The 16,606-nt window shown below is 40.2% G+C and overlaps 1 protein-coding gene across 1 annotated transcript in view; it reads left to right on the plus strand.

Annotated features, from left to right (window-relative positions):
• The window catches only part of GLP1R (glucagon like peptide 1 receptor), a 177,083-nt gene that overhangs the window by 133,679 nt on the left and 26,798 nt on the right, over window positions 1-16,606 (plus strand). The window contains exon 8 of the mRNA XM_061624898.1: window positions 14,072-14,132. Within this exon, the coding sequence (XP_061480882.1) occupies window positions 14,072-14,132 (61 nt within the window). The remainder of the gene's footprint in view (window positions 1-14,071; window positions 14,133-16,606) is intronic.

Raw genomic sequence — 16,606 nt, forward strand, 5'->3', positions numbered from 1 at the left:
TACTCCAAAGGATTCTGCAACAGAATTTCTCTCACTTAATCCAGTAGAAATGATCTTTTCCAAAAACCCATTGTGCAAAAACTGTAGTTGGCAAGCAGAATAATAGAAGGCAATATCACAATATCATAGAAACATAACCTCCCCCTTTAGGGGATCTCAAAAAAGTAGTTTTTGGTTTTTTTGGATGTTTATCATGCCTCAGAAAGCCAAAATATGTTCCCTGTTCTTTAGGTTTAACTTGCAGGATGTTGTTGTTGTTGTTATGTGCCTTCAAGTCGATTACGACTTATGGCGACCCTATGAATCAGTGACCTCCAAGAGCATCTGTCATGAACCACCCTGTTCAGATCTTGTAAGTTCAGGTCTGTGGCTTACTTTATGGAATCAATCCATCTCTTGTTTGGCCTTCCTCTTTTCCTACTCCCTTCTGTTTTTTTTTTATTTATTATTATTATTATTATTATTATCTTTATTTATAGGTAAAGGTGTCCCCACACTTGTAGTGCGAGTCGTTTCCGACTCTTAGGGTGACGTCTTGCGACGTTTACTAGGCAGACCATATATATGGGGTGGGATTGCCAGTTCCGTCCCCAGCCTTGCTTTACCCCCCAGCATATGCCGGGTACTCATTTTACCGACCACGGATGGATGGAAGGCTGAGTGGACCTCGACCCCTTTTACCGGAGATTCAACTTCCTCCTTTCGTTGGAATCGAACTCCGGCCGTGAGCAGAGCTTCGACTGCGTTACCGCTGCTTACCACTCTGCCCTTTTTCCAAACTGGAACTCAAGGCGGCTTCCAGATAAAAGAAAGTACATATCATTAAGAACATATAAACATATAAAACATATAAACATATAAAAATCAGCATTAAAACAGAATCAAACTATTAAGATGTTAAAACCAATTAGACATACACTTAAAATACTGCAACCCAGTTTAAGAGCATACAAGTAAAACAATAACATACAGCACCCTCTTCAATCACTACCCTTAAAGCCTTCAATTCCAAAGGCCTGCCAGAAGAAAAAAGTCTTTAGCTGTCGGCAGAAGGACTGCACAGAGGAGGCCATTCTTGCCTCCCTGGGGAATGTTTTTCCCAGCATTATTGTCTTTTCTAGTGAATCATGTCTTCTCGTGATGCATCCAAAGTATGATAATCTCAGTTTCATCATTTTAGCTTCTAGTGAAAGTTCTGGTTTAATTTGTTCTAACACCCATTTATTGGTCCTTTTCGCAGTCCATGGTATCTGCAAAGCTCTCCTCCAACACCACATTTCAAATGAGTTGATTTTTCACTTATCCACTGTTTTCATGGTCTGAATGATCCTGACTTGAGTGTTCAGTGATACATCTTTGCCTTTGAGGACCTTTTCTAGTTCTCTCATAGCTGCCCTCCCCACTCCTAGCCTTCTTCTGATTTCTTGACTATTGTCTCCATTTTGGTAAACGACTGTGCCAAGATATTGATAATCCTTGACAAGTTCAATGTCCTCATTGTCAACTTTAAAGTTACATAAATCTTCTGTTGTCATTACTTTAGTCTTTTTGAAGTTCAGCTGTAGTCCTGCTTTTGTGCTTTCCTCTTTAACTTTCATCAGCATTCGTTTCAAATCATTACTGGTTTCTGCTAATAGTATGGTATCGTCTATATATCTTAAATTATTGATATTTCTCCCTCCAATTTTCACTCCTTCATCTTGGTCCAATCCCACTTTCTGTATGATATGTTCTGCATATAGATTAAATAAATAGGGTGATAATATACACACCTGTCTCACACCCTTTTCAACTGGGAACCAATCGGTTTCTCCATATTATGTCCTTACAATAGCTTCTTGTCCAGAGTATAGGTTGCGCATCAGGATAATCATAAGAACATAAGAAGAGCCTGCTGGATCAGGCCAGTGGCCCATCTAGTCCAGCATCCTGTTCTCACAGTGGCCAACCAGGTGCCTGGGGGAAGCCCGCAAGCAGGACCCGAGTGCAAGAACACTCTCCCCTCCTGAGGCTTCCGGCAACTGGTTTTCAGAAGCATGCTGCCTCTGACTAGGGTGGCACAGCACAGCCATCATGGCTAGTAGCCATTGATAGCCCTGTCCTCCATGAATTTGTCTAATCTTCTTTTAAAGCCGTCCAAGCTGGTGGCCATTACTGCATCTTGTGGGAGCAAATTCCATAGTTTAACTATGCGCTGAGTAAAGAAGTACTTCCTTTTGTCTGTCCTGAATCTTCCAACATTCAGCTTCTTTGAATGTCCACAAGTTCTAGTATTATGAGAGAGGGAGAAGAACTTTTCTCTATCCACTTTCTCAATGCCATGCATAATTTTATACACTTCTATCATGTCTCCTCTGACCCGCCTTTTCTCTAAACTAAAAAGCCCCAAATGCTGCAACCTTTCCTCGTAAGGGAGTCGCTCCATCCCCTTGATCATTCTGGTTGCCCTCTTCTGAACCTTTTCCAACTCTAGAATATCCTTTTTGAGATGAGGCGACCAGAACTGTACACAGTATTCCAAATGCGGCCGCACCATAGATTTATACAACGGCATGATGATATCGGCTGTTTTATTTTCAATACCTTTCCTAATTATCGCTAGCATGGAATTTGCCTTTTTCACAGCTGCCGCACACTGGGTCGACATTTTCATCGTGCTGTCCACTACAACCCCGAGGTCTCTCTCCTGGTCGGTCACCGCCAGTTCAGACCCCATGAGCGTATATGTGAAATTCAGATTTTTTGCTCCAATATGCATAATTTTACACTTGTTTATATTGAATTGCATTTGCCATTTTTCCGCCCATTCACTCAGTTTGGAGAGGTCTTTTTGGAGCTCTTCGCAATCCCTTTTTGTTTTAACAACCCTGAACAATTTTGTCATCAGCAAACTTGGCCACTTCACTGCTCACTCCTAATTCTAGGTCATTAATGAACAAGTTGAAAAGTACAGGTCCCAATACCGATCCTTGAGGGACTCCACTTTCTACAGCCCTCCATTGGGAGAACTGTCTGTTTATTCCTACTCTCTGCTTTCTGCTTCTTAACCAATTTCTTATCCTCTTATTCCATGACTGCTAAGCTTCCTCAGAAGCCTTTGGTGAGGTACCTTGTCAAACGCTTTTTGAAAGTCTAAGTACACTATGTCCACTGGATCACCTCTATCTATATGCTTGTTGACACTCTCAAAGAATTCTAATAGGTTACTGAGACAGGACTTTCCCTTGCAGAAGCCATGCTGGCTCTGCTTCAGCAAGGCTTGTTCTTCTATGTGCTTAGTTAATCTAGCTTTAATAATACTTTCTACCAGTTTCCCAGGGACAGAAGTTAAGCTAACTGGCCTGTAATTTCCGGGATCCCCTCTGGATCCCTTTTTGAAGATTGGCGTTACATTTGCCACTTTCCAGTCCTCAGGCACGGAGGAGGACCCAAGGGACAAGTTACATATTTTAATTAGCAGATCAGCAATTTCACCTTTGAGTTCTTTGAGAACTCTCGGGTGGATGCCATCCGGGCCCGGTGATTTGTCAGTTTTTATATTGTCCATTAAGCTTAGAACTTCCTCTCTCGTTACCACTATTTGTCTCAGTTCCTCAGAATTCCTTCCTGCAAATGTTAGTTCAGGTTCAGGGATCTGCCCTATATCTTCCACTGTGAAGACAGATGCAAAGAATTCATTTAGCTTCTCTGCAATCTCCTTATCATTCTTTAGTACACCTTTGACTCGCTTATCATCCAAGGGTCCAATCGTCTCCCTAGATGGTCTCCTGCTTTGAATGTATTTATAGAATTTTTTGTTGTTGGTTTTTATGTTCTTAGCAATGTGCTCCTCAAATTCTTTTTTAGCATCCCTTATTGTCTTCTTGCATTTCTTTTGCCAGAGTTTGTGTTCTTTTTTATTTTCTTCATTCGGACAAGACTTCCATTTTCTGAAGGAAGACTTTTTGCCTCTAAGAGCGTCCTTGACTTTGCTCATTAACCATGCTGGCATCTTCTTGGCCCTGGCGGTACCTTTTCTGATCTGCGGTATGCACTCCAGTTGAGCTTCTAATATAGTGTTTTTAAACAACTTCCAAGCATTTTCGAGTGATGTGACCCTCTGGACTTTGTTTTTCAGCTTTCTTTTTACCAATCCCCTCATTTTTGTGAAGTTTCCTCTTTTGAAGTCAAATGTGACCGTGTTGGATTTTCTTGGCAATTGGCCAGTCACATGTATGTTTAATTTAATAGCACTGTGGTCACTGCTCCCAATCGGTTCAACAACACTTACATCTTGCACCAGGTCCCGGTCCCCACTGAGGATTAAGTCCAGGGTTGCCGTCCCTCTGGTCGGTTCCATGACCAACTGGTCTAGGGAATAGTCATTTAGAATATCTAGAAACTTTGCTTCTTTGTCATGACTGGAACACATATGCAGCCAGTCTATGTCCGGGTAGTTGAAGTCACCCATTACTACCACATTTCCTAGTTTGGATGCTTCCTCAATTTCATATCTCATCTCAAGGTCTCCCTGAGCATTTTGATCAGGGGGACGATAGATCGTTCCCAGTATTAAGTCCCTCCTGGGGCACGGTATCACCACCCACAACAATTCTGTGGAGGAGTCTGCCTCTTTTGGGGTTTCGAGCTTGCTGGATTCAATGCCTTCTTTCACGTATAGAGCAACTCCGCCATCAATACGTCCTTCCCTGTCCTTCCGATATAGTTTATATCCAGGGATAACCGTATCCCACTGGTTTTCTCCATTCCACCAGGTCTCCGTTATGCTCACTATATCAATGCTCTCCTCTAAGACCAAGCACTCCAGTTCTCCCATCTTGGTTCGCAGGCTCCTAGCATTAGCGTACAGGCACTTGTAAGCAGTGTCTCTCTTCAAGTGTCTTTGGCACTTGTGGTTAGGCCTGTGGTAATTTTGCTCTTCTGAATTTATATCCTGTGCCCCTGCTCTCACAATGCCTACTTCTAGGCCTACCCCTTTTAAAATTTCATCATTTCTTTGGTTTTTATCCCAGGGGGGAGGTTTATTCCGAACCGGACCTTTCTCAGCTCCTGTCGGGTTTCCCCCCTCAGTCAGTTTAAAAGCTGCTCTGCCACCTTTTTAATTTTAAGTGCCAGCAGTCTGGTTCCATTCTGGTTCAAGTGGAGCCCGTCCCTTTTGTACAGGCCCGGCTTGTCCCAAAATGTTCTCCAGTGCCTAACAAATCCAAACCCTTCCACCCGACACCATCGTCTCATCCACGCATTGAGACTGCGAAGCTGGGCCTGTCTGGCTGGTCCTGCGCGTGGAACCGGTAGCATTTCAGAGAAAGCCACCTTGGAGGTCCTGGCTTTCAGCATCCTACCTAGCAACCTAAATTTTGCTTCCAGGACCTCACGGCTGCATTTCCCCATGTCGTTGGTGCCAACGTGCACCACGACCACTGACTCCTTCCCAGCACTGTCTACCAAACTATCTAAACGACGGGCGATATCCGCAACCTTCGCACCAGGCAGGCAAAACACCTTGCGGTCTACACGCCTATCACACACCCCACTGTCTATGTTCCTAATGATCGAATCACCCACTACAAGGATCCCTCCACCCCCTGGATATATATCCTCGGCACGAGAGGATAGCTGCTCATCCCCCAAGGAATGGGTCCCTTCTAAGGGATCGTTTCCCTCTTCCTCAGCTGGATGCTCTCCTTCCCCGAGACCATCGTTGTCCATGATAGCAGGAGAGCTATCATCGTTGGAGTGGGACACAGCTATAACGTCCCTGAAGGCCTCCTCCACACACCTCTCTGCCTCTCTCAGATGCTGTGGCACCCCCATTTCTTTTAAAGCATTCCATAGTTTTTCATGATCTGCACAGTCAAAGGCTTTGCTGTAATCTATAAAGCACAGGGTGATTTTCTTCTGAAATTCATTGCTCTGTTCCATTATCCAATGTATGCTTGCGATATGTTCTCTGGTGCCTCTTCCCTTTCTAAATCCAGCTTGGACGTCTGGCATTTCTCGCTCCATATACGGTAAGAGCCTTTGTTGAGCATTACTTTACTTGCATGGGATATTAAGGCAATAGTTCAATAATTACTGCATTCCCTGGGATCCCCTTTCTTTGGAATTGGGATATATATTGAACGCTTCTCTTCTGTAGGCCATTGTTTAGTTTTCCATATTTCTTGACAGATTTTTGTCAAAATTTGGACAGATTCAGTCTCAGTAGCTTGTAGCAACTCTATTTGGTTGCCATTTGTTCCTGGTGATTTGTTTCTTCCAAGTATTTTAAGAGTGTGATCAATTTCCTTCTGTACTTCTGCGTAAAATCTCTCCAGTTCTTCTTCTGTGTTTGACATTGGAGCGTAGACTTAGATGATGGTTATGTTAATAGGTTTCCCATTTAATCTCATTGATATCACTCGCTCAGACCTTGCGTTGTAGCTCCTGATTGCTTTTGCTACATCACTTCTCACTATTAAAGCAACCCCGTTCTTCTTGATTTCTCATTTCCTGCAGAAAGTATTTTATAGTTGCCTGACTGAAAATGTCCCATTCCCGTCCATTTTAATTCACTCACACCAAGTATTGTATTGTTGATATGTTCCATTTCTTGCTTGACAATTTCTAACTTTCCCCGGTTCTTCTCACATTCCATGTTCCTATTGTGTGCGTCGTACAACTCCGGACTCTCCTTTTGCATCTGTGCGCATCGGCCTCTGGGCTTGCCTTCTGCTTTGACCCAGGTGCGTCATTAGTCACAGCGCTACTCGTACTTGTCCTTTGTTCTTCCCCAGTAGCCTGGTGAGTGCCTTCTGACCTGGGCGTCTCATCTTCCAGCACTATCTCATGTTGCATTTTGGATACTCTGTTCATAGGGTTTTCGTGGTAAGAGGTATTCAGAGGTGGTTTACCATTGCCTTCCTCTGAGTTTGGATGCATCTTAGTCTGGTGTCTCAGCTTTGACCATTCTGCCTTGGGTGCCCCTGCTAGGAGTCTAGCCTCTACCTCTTCATTATACTTATAATGATTTCCTCCTCTAAATTTCTGAAGTTTTACCTGTATGCTATCATATATATTTTAGGACCCACTCTAGTTGTGATTGTGATTTGTTTTGTACTATTTTTAATGTTGTATTTTACATTGTTGCAATCCACCGAGATACCTTCTGATGAAGAGTGGGTAATAAATGTAATTATTATTATTATAGAATTTTTTAAAATTTACATACAAATTTAATATCCTGCTTCTATGTATATATGTATTTATAAATGTATGCCCCACTTTTCTTTATAAAATAAATTAAAAGTGGCCTACAATAATCATAAAATAATATGAAGCACATCAAGACAATTTATATTACTAAAACCAGTTTCCTTAAAATTGATCTTCAATTACGTGTTTGTCCCCAAGTTGGATATTCACTTACTGTTTCTGGCGTTGGGGGTTGGGTAACTATGTTAGTCTGTGTTGCAGTAAAAATATCAAAAAAAAATGTAGTACCTTAAAGACTAAAAAATTTCAAAAGCTGATCTTTAAAGACTAAGGCTGCAATCCAATACATGCTTACCTGGGAGTAAGTCCCATTGAACCCACTGGACCTTACCTCTGAGTAGACATGTATTAGATTGCAGTTTAAGACTGCCCTCCTAATCCCACTTACCTAGCAGTAAGCCCTATTGAATTCAGTAGGACTTATTTCTGAGGAGACAGGGTTAGGATTGCGCTGTAAATTTGTTAAGTCTTTAAAGTGCCACAAGATTCTTTGTTATATTCACTGCATTAATTACAATTTTATTTGTTTATCAGAGATCTCTCCATAACTATGAATCTGATCTTAGTTGTTTTAACTAACAGTTATATGTATATTTAATGAGCTAGATCAGATGTAAACAATTGTTTAGTATTACAAGAACAAACGTTGGCAAGATTTGGGTTTTTTAAATCCTCATACCTGCATGCCATTGAACAGACAGAAAGGAACCTGCCATTCAAAAAAGGAAAAGGGAAAAAAGACTAAGAAAATTAAGATTCCCTTATCTCTTTCAGGCAAGTTTATTCCCTCTCGCAGCTTACCAGTGACAAGGGACTAGTATAGCATGTTGGCAACCGCAGTAGAATTTTCCTAGAAAGGATCAAGGTGGAGGCTCTTGGACCTTTTATAATAAGATAATGATTGGAATTAGCTCTATCCTTCCAGCTGATGCCAGATATTAGCAAGTAAACTGCATTTTGAAAAGGACTCAAATCTACTAAAGGTATCCTGCTGAAAAATTATTCCTTCCTCAATTTCGGCTTCAGTTTTCACTGCCTTCAGCGTTCTAGACATAAATGATAGGAGCAGGTATTAACAATATGTATTCCACAGATTGATTAACCCATTGTCAAAGTGACCTGAAAAAGGACTGGGAAATACACATCTGTACTTTATTTAACATGATGCTTGCCCTCTTGATATCTGTCTTGTCTTTTGTAGTCCATGAATCTGAAGCACCGTCATTCTGAAGCTGTATATCCTTCAGGTTCTGCTCCCTCCCAAAAAAACATTTGGACAGAGCTCAGTTCCAAAAATGTAGTATTTAGAGTTTCTGTGAGTTAATCAGATTGTAAACGGTGTAACTCAACCTGTTTTCACAGAATGTTGTTCCTTTTTTACTGCTACAGCTTTGTTTATGCAAACACAGAAAGTAGTTCTTGACTAGCAAAAATAATAGTCTACAGATTTAATAAAAATACTGGGGGCAAAAAGGGCTCAAAATTAAGATTTCATTAGTTAGTCCTTTGCAAAGTTCATTGCTTGAAATATCAAAGATGTTTGTATAGACAAAAGCTGCATTTCTAACTCCAGTTATCTAAGAGTAAGCCCAAGTTTAATAATTCAGTAGGACTTATTTCTGCATAGGCATGGTTAGGATTGTGCTGTTAATCATGTTATGTTATAACATGGAATTCTACAGCTGCAAGCTTTAGTGCCTTCTCAGAGATCTGTCATAAAATTTAACTGATTAAAACAGAAAAAATGATCATCAGTGCTGTCACGTACACAGAAAACATTTCCAATATCTAAGTGGCGATCCTGTCATGGACATCCTTCTGAGAATTGCTTCCAAAATGATTTCAATTGGTAATTTTATACAGAAAGCAATAGACTATTTTAGTTCATTTTATACAGATTGACTAATAATAATGATAATAATTATTGTATTGATTTATATACCACTTACATGCCATAATGGCTTATAAGCAGTTTACAAGCATAAACTCAATTATAAAATCCACATATAATTAAAATACACAATAAAAGAAGCCTATTAAAGAATAACAAACAGTTAAAAATCAATTAAAATAATTGGATCAAGATGTTCAAGTTCAGGGGAATGCTTGTCTAAACAGGTATGTCTTCAAGAGCCGGCAGAATGCCAATACGGATGGGGTTTCTCATATTTCATTAGGAAGGACATTCCACAAAACTGGTACCACCAGTGGAAAAACCAACCTTCATGTTACCACAAGCCAATAATCATCAGTCCATCGCAAAACTAACTGGATTCCATTTGCTAATCAGCTTATTGCTTATATCAATTTGTATAGTCAATTTATTGCTCTTCTATAATATAAGTAGTTCTTTCAGAGCTAATTGAAAGCTGTATCTGCAATTGTGCAAAATAAGAGTTGCTTTGATAGTGGAGTTCATTGCACACTCTTCTTTGGAGATCTGTTTTGCAGGCTGGCATGAGAGCTTTTGCAATGGCTAATCTCAATCTAAACAGACCTTTTAAGAGGTAAAAACTACCTCCTCTTGTTGCACCTGGATGTCAATAGCTGAAGATGCAGGAATCTGCTTAATGGTTGTAGTGGTAATCTCAACTTGAATTAACTTCCAAAGGATTGTCAGAGGGCTCGATCTAGGCTGAACTAGGCAGTAACCAAAGAGATAAGACAAGAGAATATGACTGCAAAATCTATTTTCAGGAAACCCTTAGGGAGTTTTAAAATCACATTACATGAGAGATCACCTTTTTGACTTAGCTATAAATCACAAGTGTCAATATAAATTGTACTGAGAACATATTGAATATAATTAGTTTTAGAAGGATTAAATAGCCTGAGGTGGTCACTTTATGATTGCTAAGCAAGAATTTGGAACAATAAACCGTATCTGTTCCCCTGCAGTGTCTGTGTCACATTTTAATACTATGGCAAACTTACTCCGGAAGTTGGGAATATAAGGCTGCTATCTCTTTTGGAGGAGGTGGGGATATTATTGTTGTTGTTGTTGTTGTTATTATTAAACAATTAATTAATTAGATTTATATCCTGCCATTCCTCCTAGTAGGAGCCCATACCTCACTTCCTAATTGCTAAGCCATGAGAAGTTCCAGGGACAATGATTTGGGTTTAAGTTTTCTTTGGATAAGCAGGCAGTGGAAATGTATGATGTCTTTTGCTTATGTGTAAGGATGAGGAGCACTCCTGTTCAGGGCTCCTGAAAAAGGAGCCTTGTGGTCCTGTTCAGGGCTCATAGGACAGTTGGGGGTGAGGGGAGAGATTCAAGAGGAGGGAAGGGGGAAAGGACACATGTTTTTCCTCTCTGCCTCCCCCCTCAGACTTTTCCCTGTGGTGCTAAAAGGCAGCAGGTGATGTGAAATATCTGATACCTGGAAATCTACTGCCAGTCAGAGTAGATAGTACTGGGCTATTTTTATGTATTATTTCTTTACAATATTTCTTATCCACACTTTATTTTCAAGGCAGTCCCAGAGGAGATTACATTAAAATCAATTCAAAATATGTATTAAAACAAAATACCCGAACAACATACTTAAATCAAGAGGATGAACAGTTTCAGTTGGCGCTGAAAACTCAGATTTGGTGCCTGCTGTATCTGTGAGAGGTGGGGATTCCATTATCTAGACACTGATTCCAAGAAGGCCCTCTCTTGTGAGAAGGCTAGTTGGACAAACCATCTAGCTTGGTATAAGGCAGCTGCTTGTACTGCTATTGGGCTCAGGTTTGGGGCTACTGTCCTTGAACCTGAGCATGTTATAGCTACAGTATATGGATGGAGGAGCAGAGTTGAAAATGCCCCTTTTCTCTGTCTCTCTTGTCCCTATGTAGCATCCCTGTGTAGTGCAAGCTTTCAGTGGCACAGCACACATCCCCCCCCCTTAACACAAGCCCTTCTCCCTTTTCCAAGATACTTAAGCTGTTAGGGACATGAGCAGACTAATTCCTTCTTCTCTTCCCTCCACGTGCCCCCACCTTTGCAGTTCTCTTTCTTCTTTTCTCAACTGACAACCCAGCTTCCCATATTTCCTGAAAGCTCGCAGGTCTTTGTGAGGCTGTTTCAGGTTTTTAAAAAGATCGTTTTGCTTTCAATTTACACGTCTATATTTATATATATTTTATATAGATATAATTTGTGAGGCTGTTTCAGGTTTTTAAAAAGATCATGTTGCTTTTAATTTACAAGTGTATATATATATTCCTCCCAGCAGGAGCCCATATATACTTGTGTGTACCTAGGGAGACCCCTGAGTGTTTAGAAATCACAGTCTTGTTATTCATTGTTTCACTTCAGTGTTGATGGGCACTCAACCACCTGAGTTCTCTGTTCAATGGGATGTTATTGCAAACAGTTTGGAGGTAAATAGGCCACCTGTCAGTAAGCATATCTCTGTATTAGATCCTCAGTGAGCAACTTGTGCACCCCATCTAGGGAAGGGGGAAAAATGATTCAGTTTGCATTTAAAGCTGAATTTATCAAATTCATGCTTTCTGAAACAATATGAGAGCTGAAACACAGCCATCCTTCTAAATGCTCACACCAAATTTTGCGATGCAATTCTCCAACCACACATTGCTTACAAAAATGCATATATTAGGGGAAAGTGTGCACAAAATGAAAATATTGGTGAAAATAATATAAATGTGCATTATATTAAGATAAATTGCTTCCAAAACATGTGTACATTAGTCAAAACAAAAATGTATTTATTAGGAGAAATTTGCACTAAAACGCTGAAGAATTTTCATGAGGATTCATAAATTGCTGCAGAAATGTGGAGAACCGACTTTAAGATTAAGAAAATGAGAAACTGAGAGAACTGAAAATGACAGAGCCTTGTATCCCTAACCCTGTCCCATCCTTTCCACCTTTATATATCCAAATAATTTATTGCCCAGTACTGGCAGTACAATGTGCATGCATACACCTGACCAGATAAATAATTTATAATTAGAATCTAGTAAATGTGTCTATTGTATATCAATGCCAAGCATAGACTTATCAGCTCAGAGATTGCAAATTACTTTCAAGTCTTCTGACAAGAACAGAAGCATTCAAATTTAGCAGCAGCAACTGGTTTTATCTGGTTTGTCTCTATTAAAATACTACTAGTAATTGGATCTCACTTAATTCAAATATCAAGTAACACAATAAAATATGAAGGTCTTTCTGATGCATCCAGGCTCTCTACAAATCATAGGGGTTATTGCTGTACACATCTGGTTGCTCTACAGAAATATACCCTGTTCCTGTTGAGCATTCATATCTCATTTTACAAATGTTACAGTTTAATCCTTTTATTAATACAGCTTAGTTTCTTGACTTTGCAAGGAATTAAACAAAGTAATTAAAAGGTTTCATTGGATTAAAGAAACACCTGGGCTTTAAAATGATCTGTGGTGAGACATCTAATGCATTTCTTCAATACGGCAGCTGGACTGAGAAAGTTCTTGCTCATCTGTCTTGGTAAATAGATATTGAATGTCTCTGTTGAACAAGTTCAGGGATGGGACTTCCCTGGTCTTGTTGATCCTCTTCTCACTATCCATCTACTACGGTTACAGTTTTAAAACCTTTCCAAAATTGGCACCAGAAGTAAAGACCATTTCTTTTCTCCTTAACCCAACAGGCAATACATTTTCCTCTGTTGTTTTTATAGCAACTAACTTCTCTACTGAATATCCAGCAAATAATTCACTAACAGGCAAAAAACCCTGGTGGCTGAAGAACATACCTATAGCCCACAGATATTTCTATCCAACTTTAAAAAGCAGAGGCATATGTTACAAAATTCTTCCAAGCTACATAGGAAGTGGATTGGACTGTAAAAGACCAACCCAAATGGTGTTTGCATTTTGACAAATTTGTAGGGCAGTACAATATCTCAGAGAGAAGCTCAGGTTTCCTGCTCACCTGGTGCACTCACTATAGCTGCCCAATTTCCCTGCTTTTTAAAGTTTGATAGAAATATCTTTTAGCTATAGGTACGTTCTTAAATAGCAAAGAATCTTGGGAAGTGTGGCTTGTGAAGGGTGCTGAGAGTTGTTAGGAGACGCCCATTCCCCTCACAGAGCTACAATCCCCAGAATTCTCTGGAAAGAGGGACTGACTGTTAAACCACTCTGGCCACTGGAGTGCTGTCAGGGGAATAGGAGTCTCTTAACAACACTCAGCACCCTTCATAAACTACACTTCCCAGGATGCTTTAAGGGAAATCATTACTGTTTGTAGTGGAATAAATATCTGGTGTGGCTGTAGATAACTGTTATTCTAGCTCATATTTTACTCTTGTTTTAGATTTTGAATTCTTTGTTTTGTGTATCGCCATGAATACCTAGAGAGTTGTTAAGCAAGCACTCTTGTGGCTGTATAATTCCATAATTCTGCTGTTGAATACATGTATGATCAATTTCAGTACTTCCGTCTTTTGGATTTTGTAATGTGAAAACTTGTTCAAGAAATGACAGGTTGTTCATTCATTTAAAAATACCATTAAATAATTATGGGATGCACTATAAGCATAATGGAATTTGTATACTATCTGCAACTTCATTTTAACTGAGGTTGTTCTGCATTATACAAAACTTTACATCATCTTCCTGTTTTCTTTTTCGTATGTGAAATGAAATGAAATGAATCTTTATTGCTCAGAGCCATAGGCTACCACAATTGAACACATGTACAAGGAAAATACAAAATACATATTAAAATACAAGTCATATTTCAACAAAACCCAGTTTAGCAACATACGGTAAATGTCATATGTCTCATTTTCTGTGCATATCTTGTTCCCTCTTTTTTCAGGTGTGCCAATGCTGTGTGTTATCCCCTGGGGAATTGTCAAGTACCTTTATGAAGATGTGGGGTTGGTTCAGTTCTGATTCTTAGCTGATCTCTTGTGAGGGTTGTGTGTGTTGTGGGGAGTGGGATGGTGCCCATTTTTCTTTGGCTTGATTGCTTTGGCAGTGGCTGTTGCATTAACTGACATATTATCCATTTGCTCATATTGCAGCCTGGTTAGAGTCTATCCTGTTTTGTGTCAGAAAAGCCTCTCATTACATTTTGGCAAAATGAAAAAGCACAAGCTTTTGCTGGTCAACCATTTTCTGCATGATTAAATATGTGTCTCTTTGAAAAGGTATACTGCTATATCCCCCACCCACCACCCACCCTTTGTGATACCCCTAATAACTCATCCCATTGGTCAGACTGTGCCTAAATCTCTATTTCTAGTGCCAGCCTTTACAGTCAGCTTAATCCAGTAACCTTCCTGATAGTCAGACTAATCTCTGTAAGGGGGAAACTCTGTGCCCTACAATGGAATAGATGTTGAGGGGAAAGGTGGTGTAGTTTATAGGAGCTGGAGGTCTGATACGTGCCCTGGTTTCCACTGGATCATTTTCAGGCAAAGGAAGGGAAACACATTTGTCACAAGACGTGGTGACACCCACCAACATAGATGGCTTGAAAAGGAAAGAAGACAAATTCATTGCTGTTAGTGGCTACTGATCATGATGCCTATATACTGCCTTCAAGATTATAGGCAGAGTGAGTTGCTGGCAGTAATGTAGTGACAAATTCAGAAGTGCAGGGTCCCTTCATGTCAGTCACAGCCATGTCCTTTCCCCCCATTTTTGCTCTGGAGTTGAGAATGAGATCCTTGTTAATGCCTTCTCCCACAACAACAGATGTCCCTAGGAGCCAATCAGCATGAAAGGGCAAGGAAGCATGTTAGCAGACATCAGTGGCTAACACACTCCCCTTTCATGGTGATTGGCTCATAGGATGCTGGAGACATAGGGACCCAGCTCCCAAAAATATAACAGGTCTAAGACCCCTGGAGACCTTGGTCAACTATACTCCTGGTTGCAGGGGAACAACAGTGTGAAGGGATAGTGCTATTACCCTCATGTTCTTCCTATAGGTTTCCCATAGGCAACTGGGGAAATAGGATATTGGGCTTAATAGGTCTTTGGTCTGACTCAGCAGGGCTTTACTTATCATCTTATCTTCAGTGATGCTGCCAGTAACATGTTCTGATTCCAGATGATAGTAAAAATCTCCAACAGTGTATTGTATGTCTCTGTACAGTATTCCTCTGAAGAAAAGATGTTATTCTCAATAGCTGTCTAATTACCTATTTGCTTTTATTTGAATTATTCAGATTTGTTTATAAATACACAGCCCTGTTTTCTGTGTGGGTGGCCTCTTGCTATATCAGACTACATTACACAAAAGAAATAAAAATACATTGCCATGTACTTGCTTTTTTTTACCTTTTACTATTGAAATTTTAGGAAAAATATAACTATTTGTACAAAGAGGTTATAAAAATATATTTCGCATTCAGTTCTTCACCAGGTTATGTATGCCTTAATAAATTTATTCATTAAACAAATTTAAGTGGGCAATACGAATTGCAGCGGGGTAGTCTGATCTTATTCTGCCACAATGGCTATCATACTGTGCTGGCTAGCTAGTATCACTATCCTATTCCCATTCAGCAGTGGCAATCCACTAATAATGCTAGAATAATAGATGCAACAGAAGCTACTACTCCTGTAAGCCTTTTTCAAATGTTACAGGCACACTAAGTGTAAAGGGCAGTAGGCTCCACCTACCACCATGCATGTGGTTGTGGTTATTTATACATCGGCAACATGCATACCTGCAAATGACTGAGGAAAATGGCAGCTCTTGCCACCATGATGCCCCCTCCCCAACACATTCATTGAAAATGCAGAGAAGTAGCCTGAACATATGAAATTAACCCCCCAAAATTAGAATATACGCAACACTATCAATGATGTTCCAATGTTTCAGGCACCCACCCCTGTTTTGGCAGAATTTGTTCAGAGGGTATATGAGTTGGGTGTTGGGTACTCCCTTTTTGTGCTTGATGCTATATGTCTTTCCATCAGCATTTTCTCTGTCACCAGTTCCCTTCCTTTCCCTCCTGTACTCATGGTTCCATAAGTGTGAGAGGAAAGTATAATGGTTCCTTATGCCACGTATTTTGATATGTGAGCTGCACTCTGTTGCTACATATATCTAGTGCTGTGCCCTGACTGGCTGCTAAGCTAGTCACAATCCTCCAATCTGCCTAGTCATAGGGCAAGGATGGGGTGGTTCTGTGGGGTGGTTTATTAAGTGGAGTGGTGTATTAACACTTGATTTCTTGGATAAAATGTGTTGCACTGAGTCAAGGAGTGGCCCTAGTCTTGGAGTGGTAGGTAGTATGCTGACCAGGCTGCTTCTTTCCATCATTCCCTGCCAAGATCACCCTTTCATGGCTGCCTACCACTTAGTCATAGTCAGTTTATTTACATATCACATTTT

Source organism: Rhineura floridana, chromosome 4 (genome assembly GCF_030035675.1).
Source record: "Rhineura floridana isolate rRhiFlo1 chromosome 4, rRhiFlo1.hap2, whole genome shotgun sequence".
NCBI classification, from domain to species: domain Eukaryota; kingdom Metazoa; phylum Chordata; class Lepidosauria; order Squamata; family Rhineuridae; genus Rhineura; species Rhineura floridana.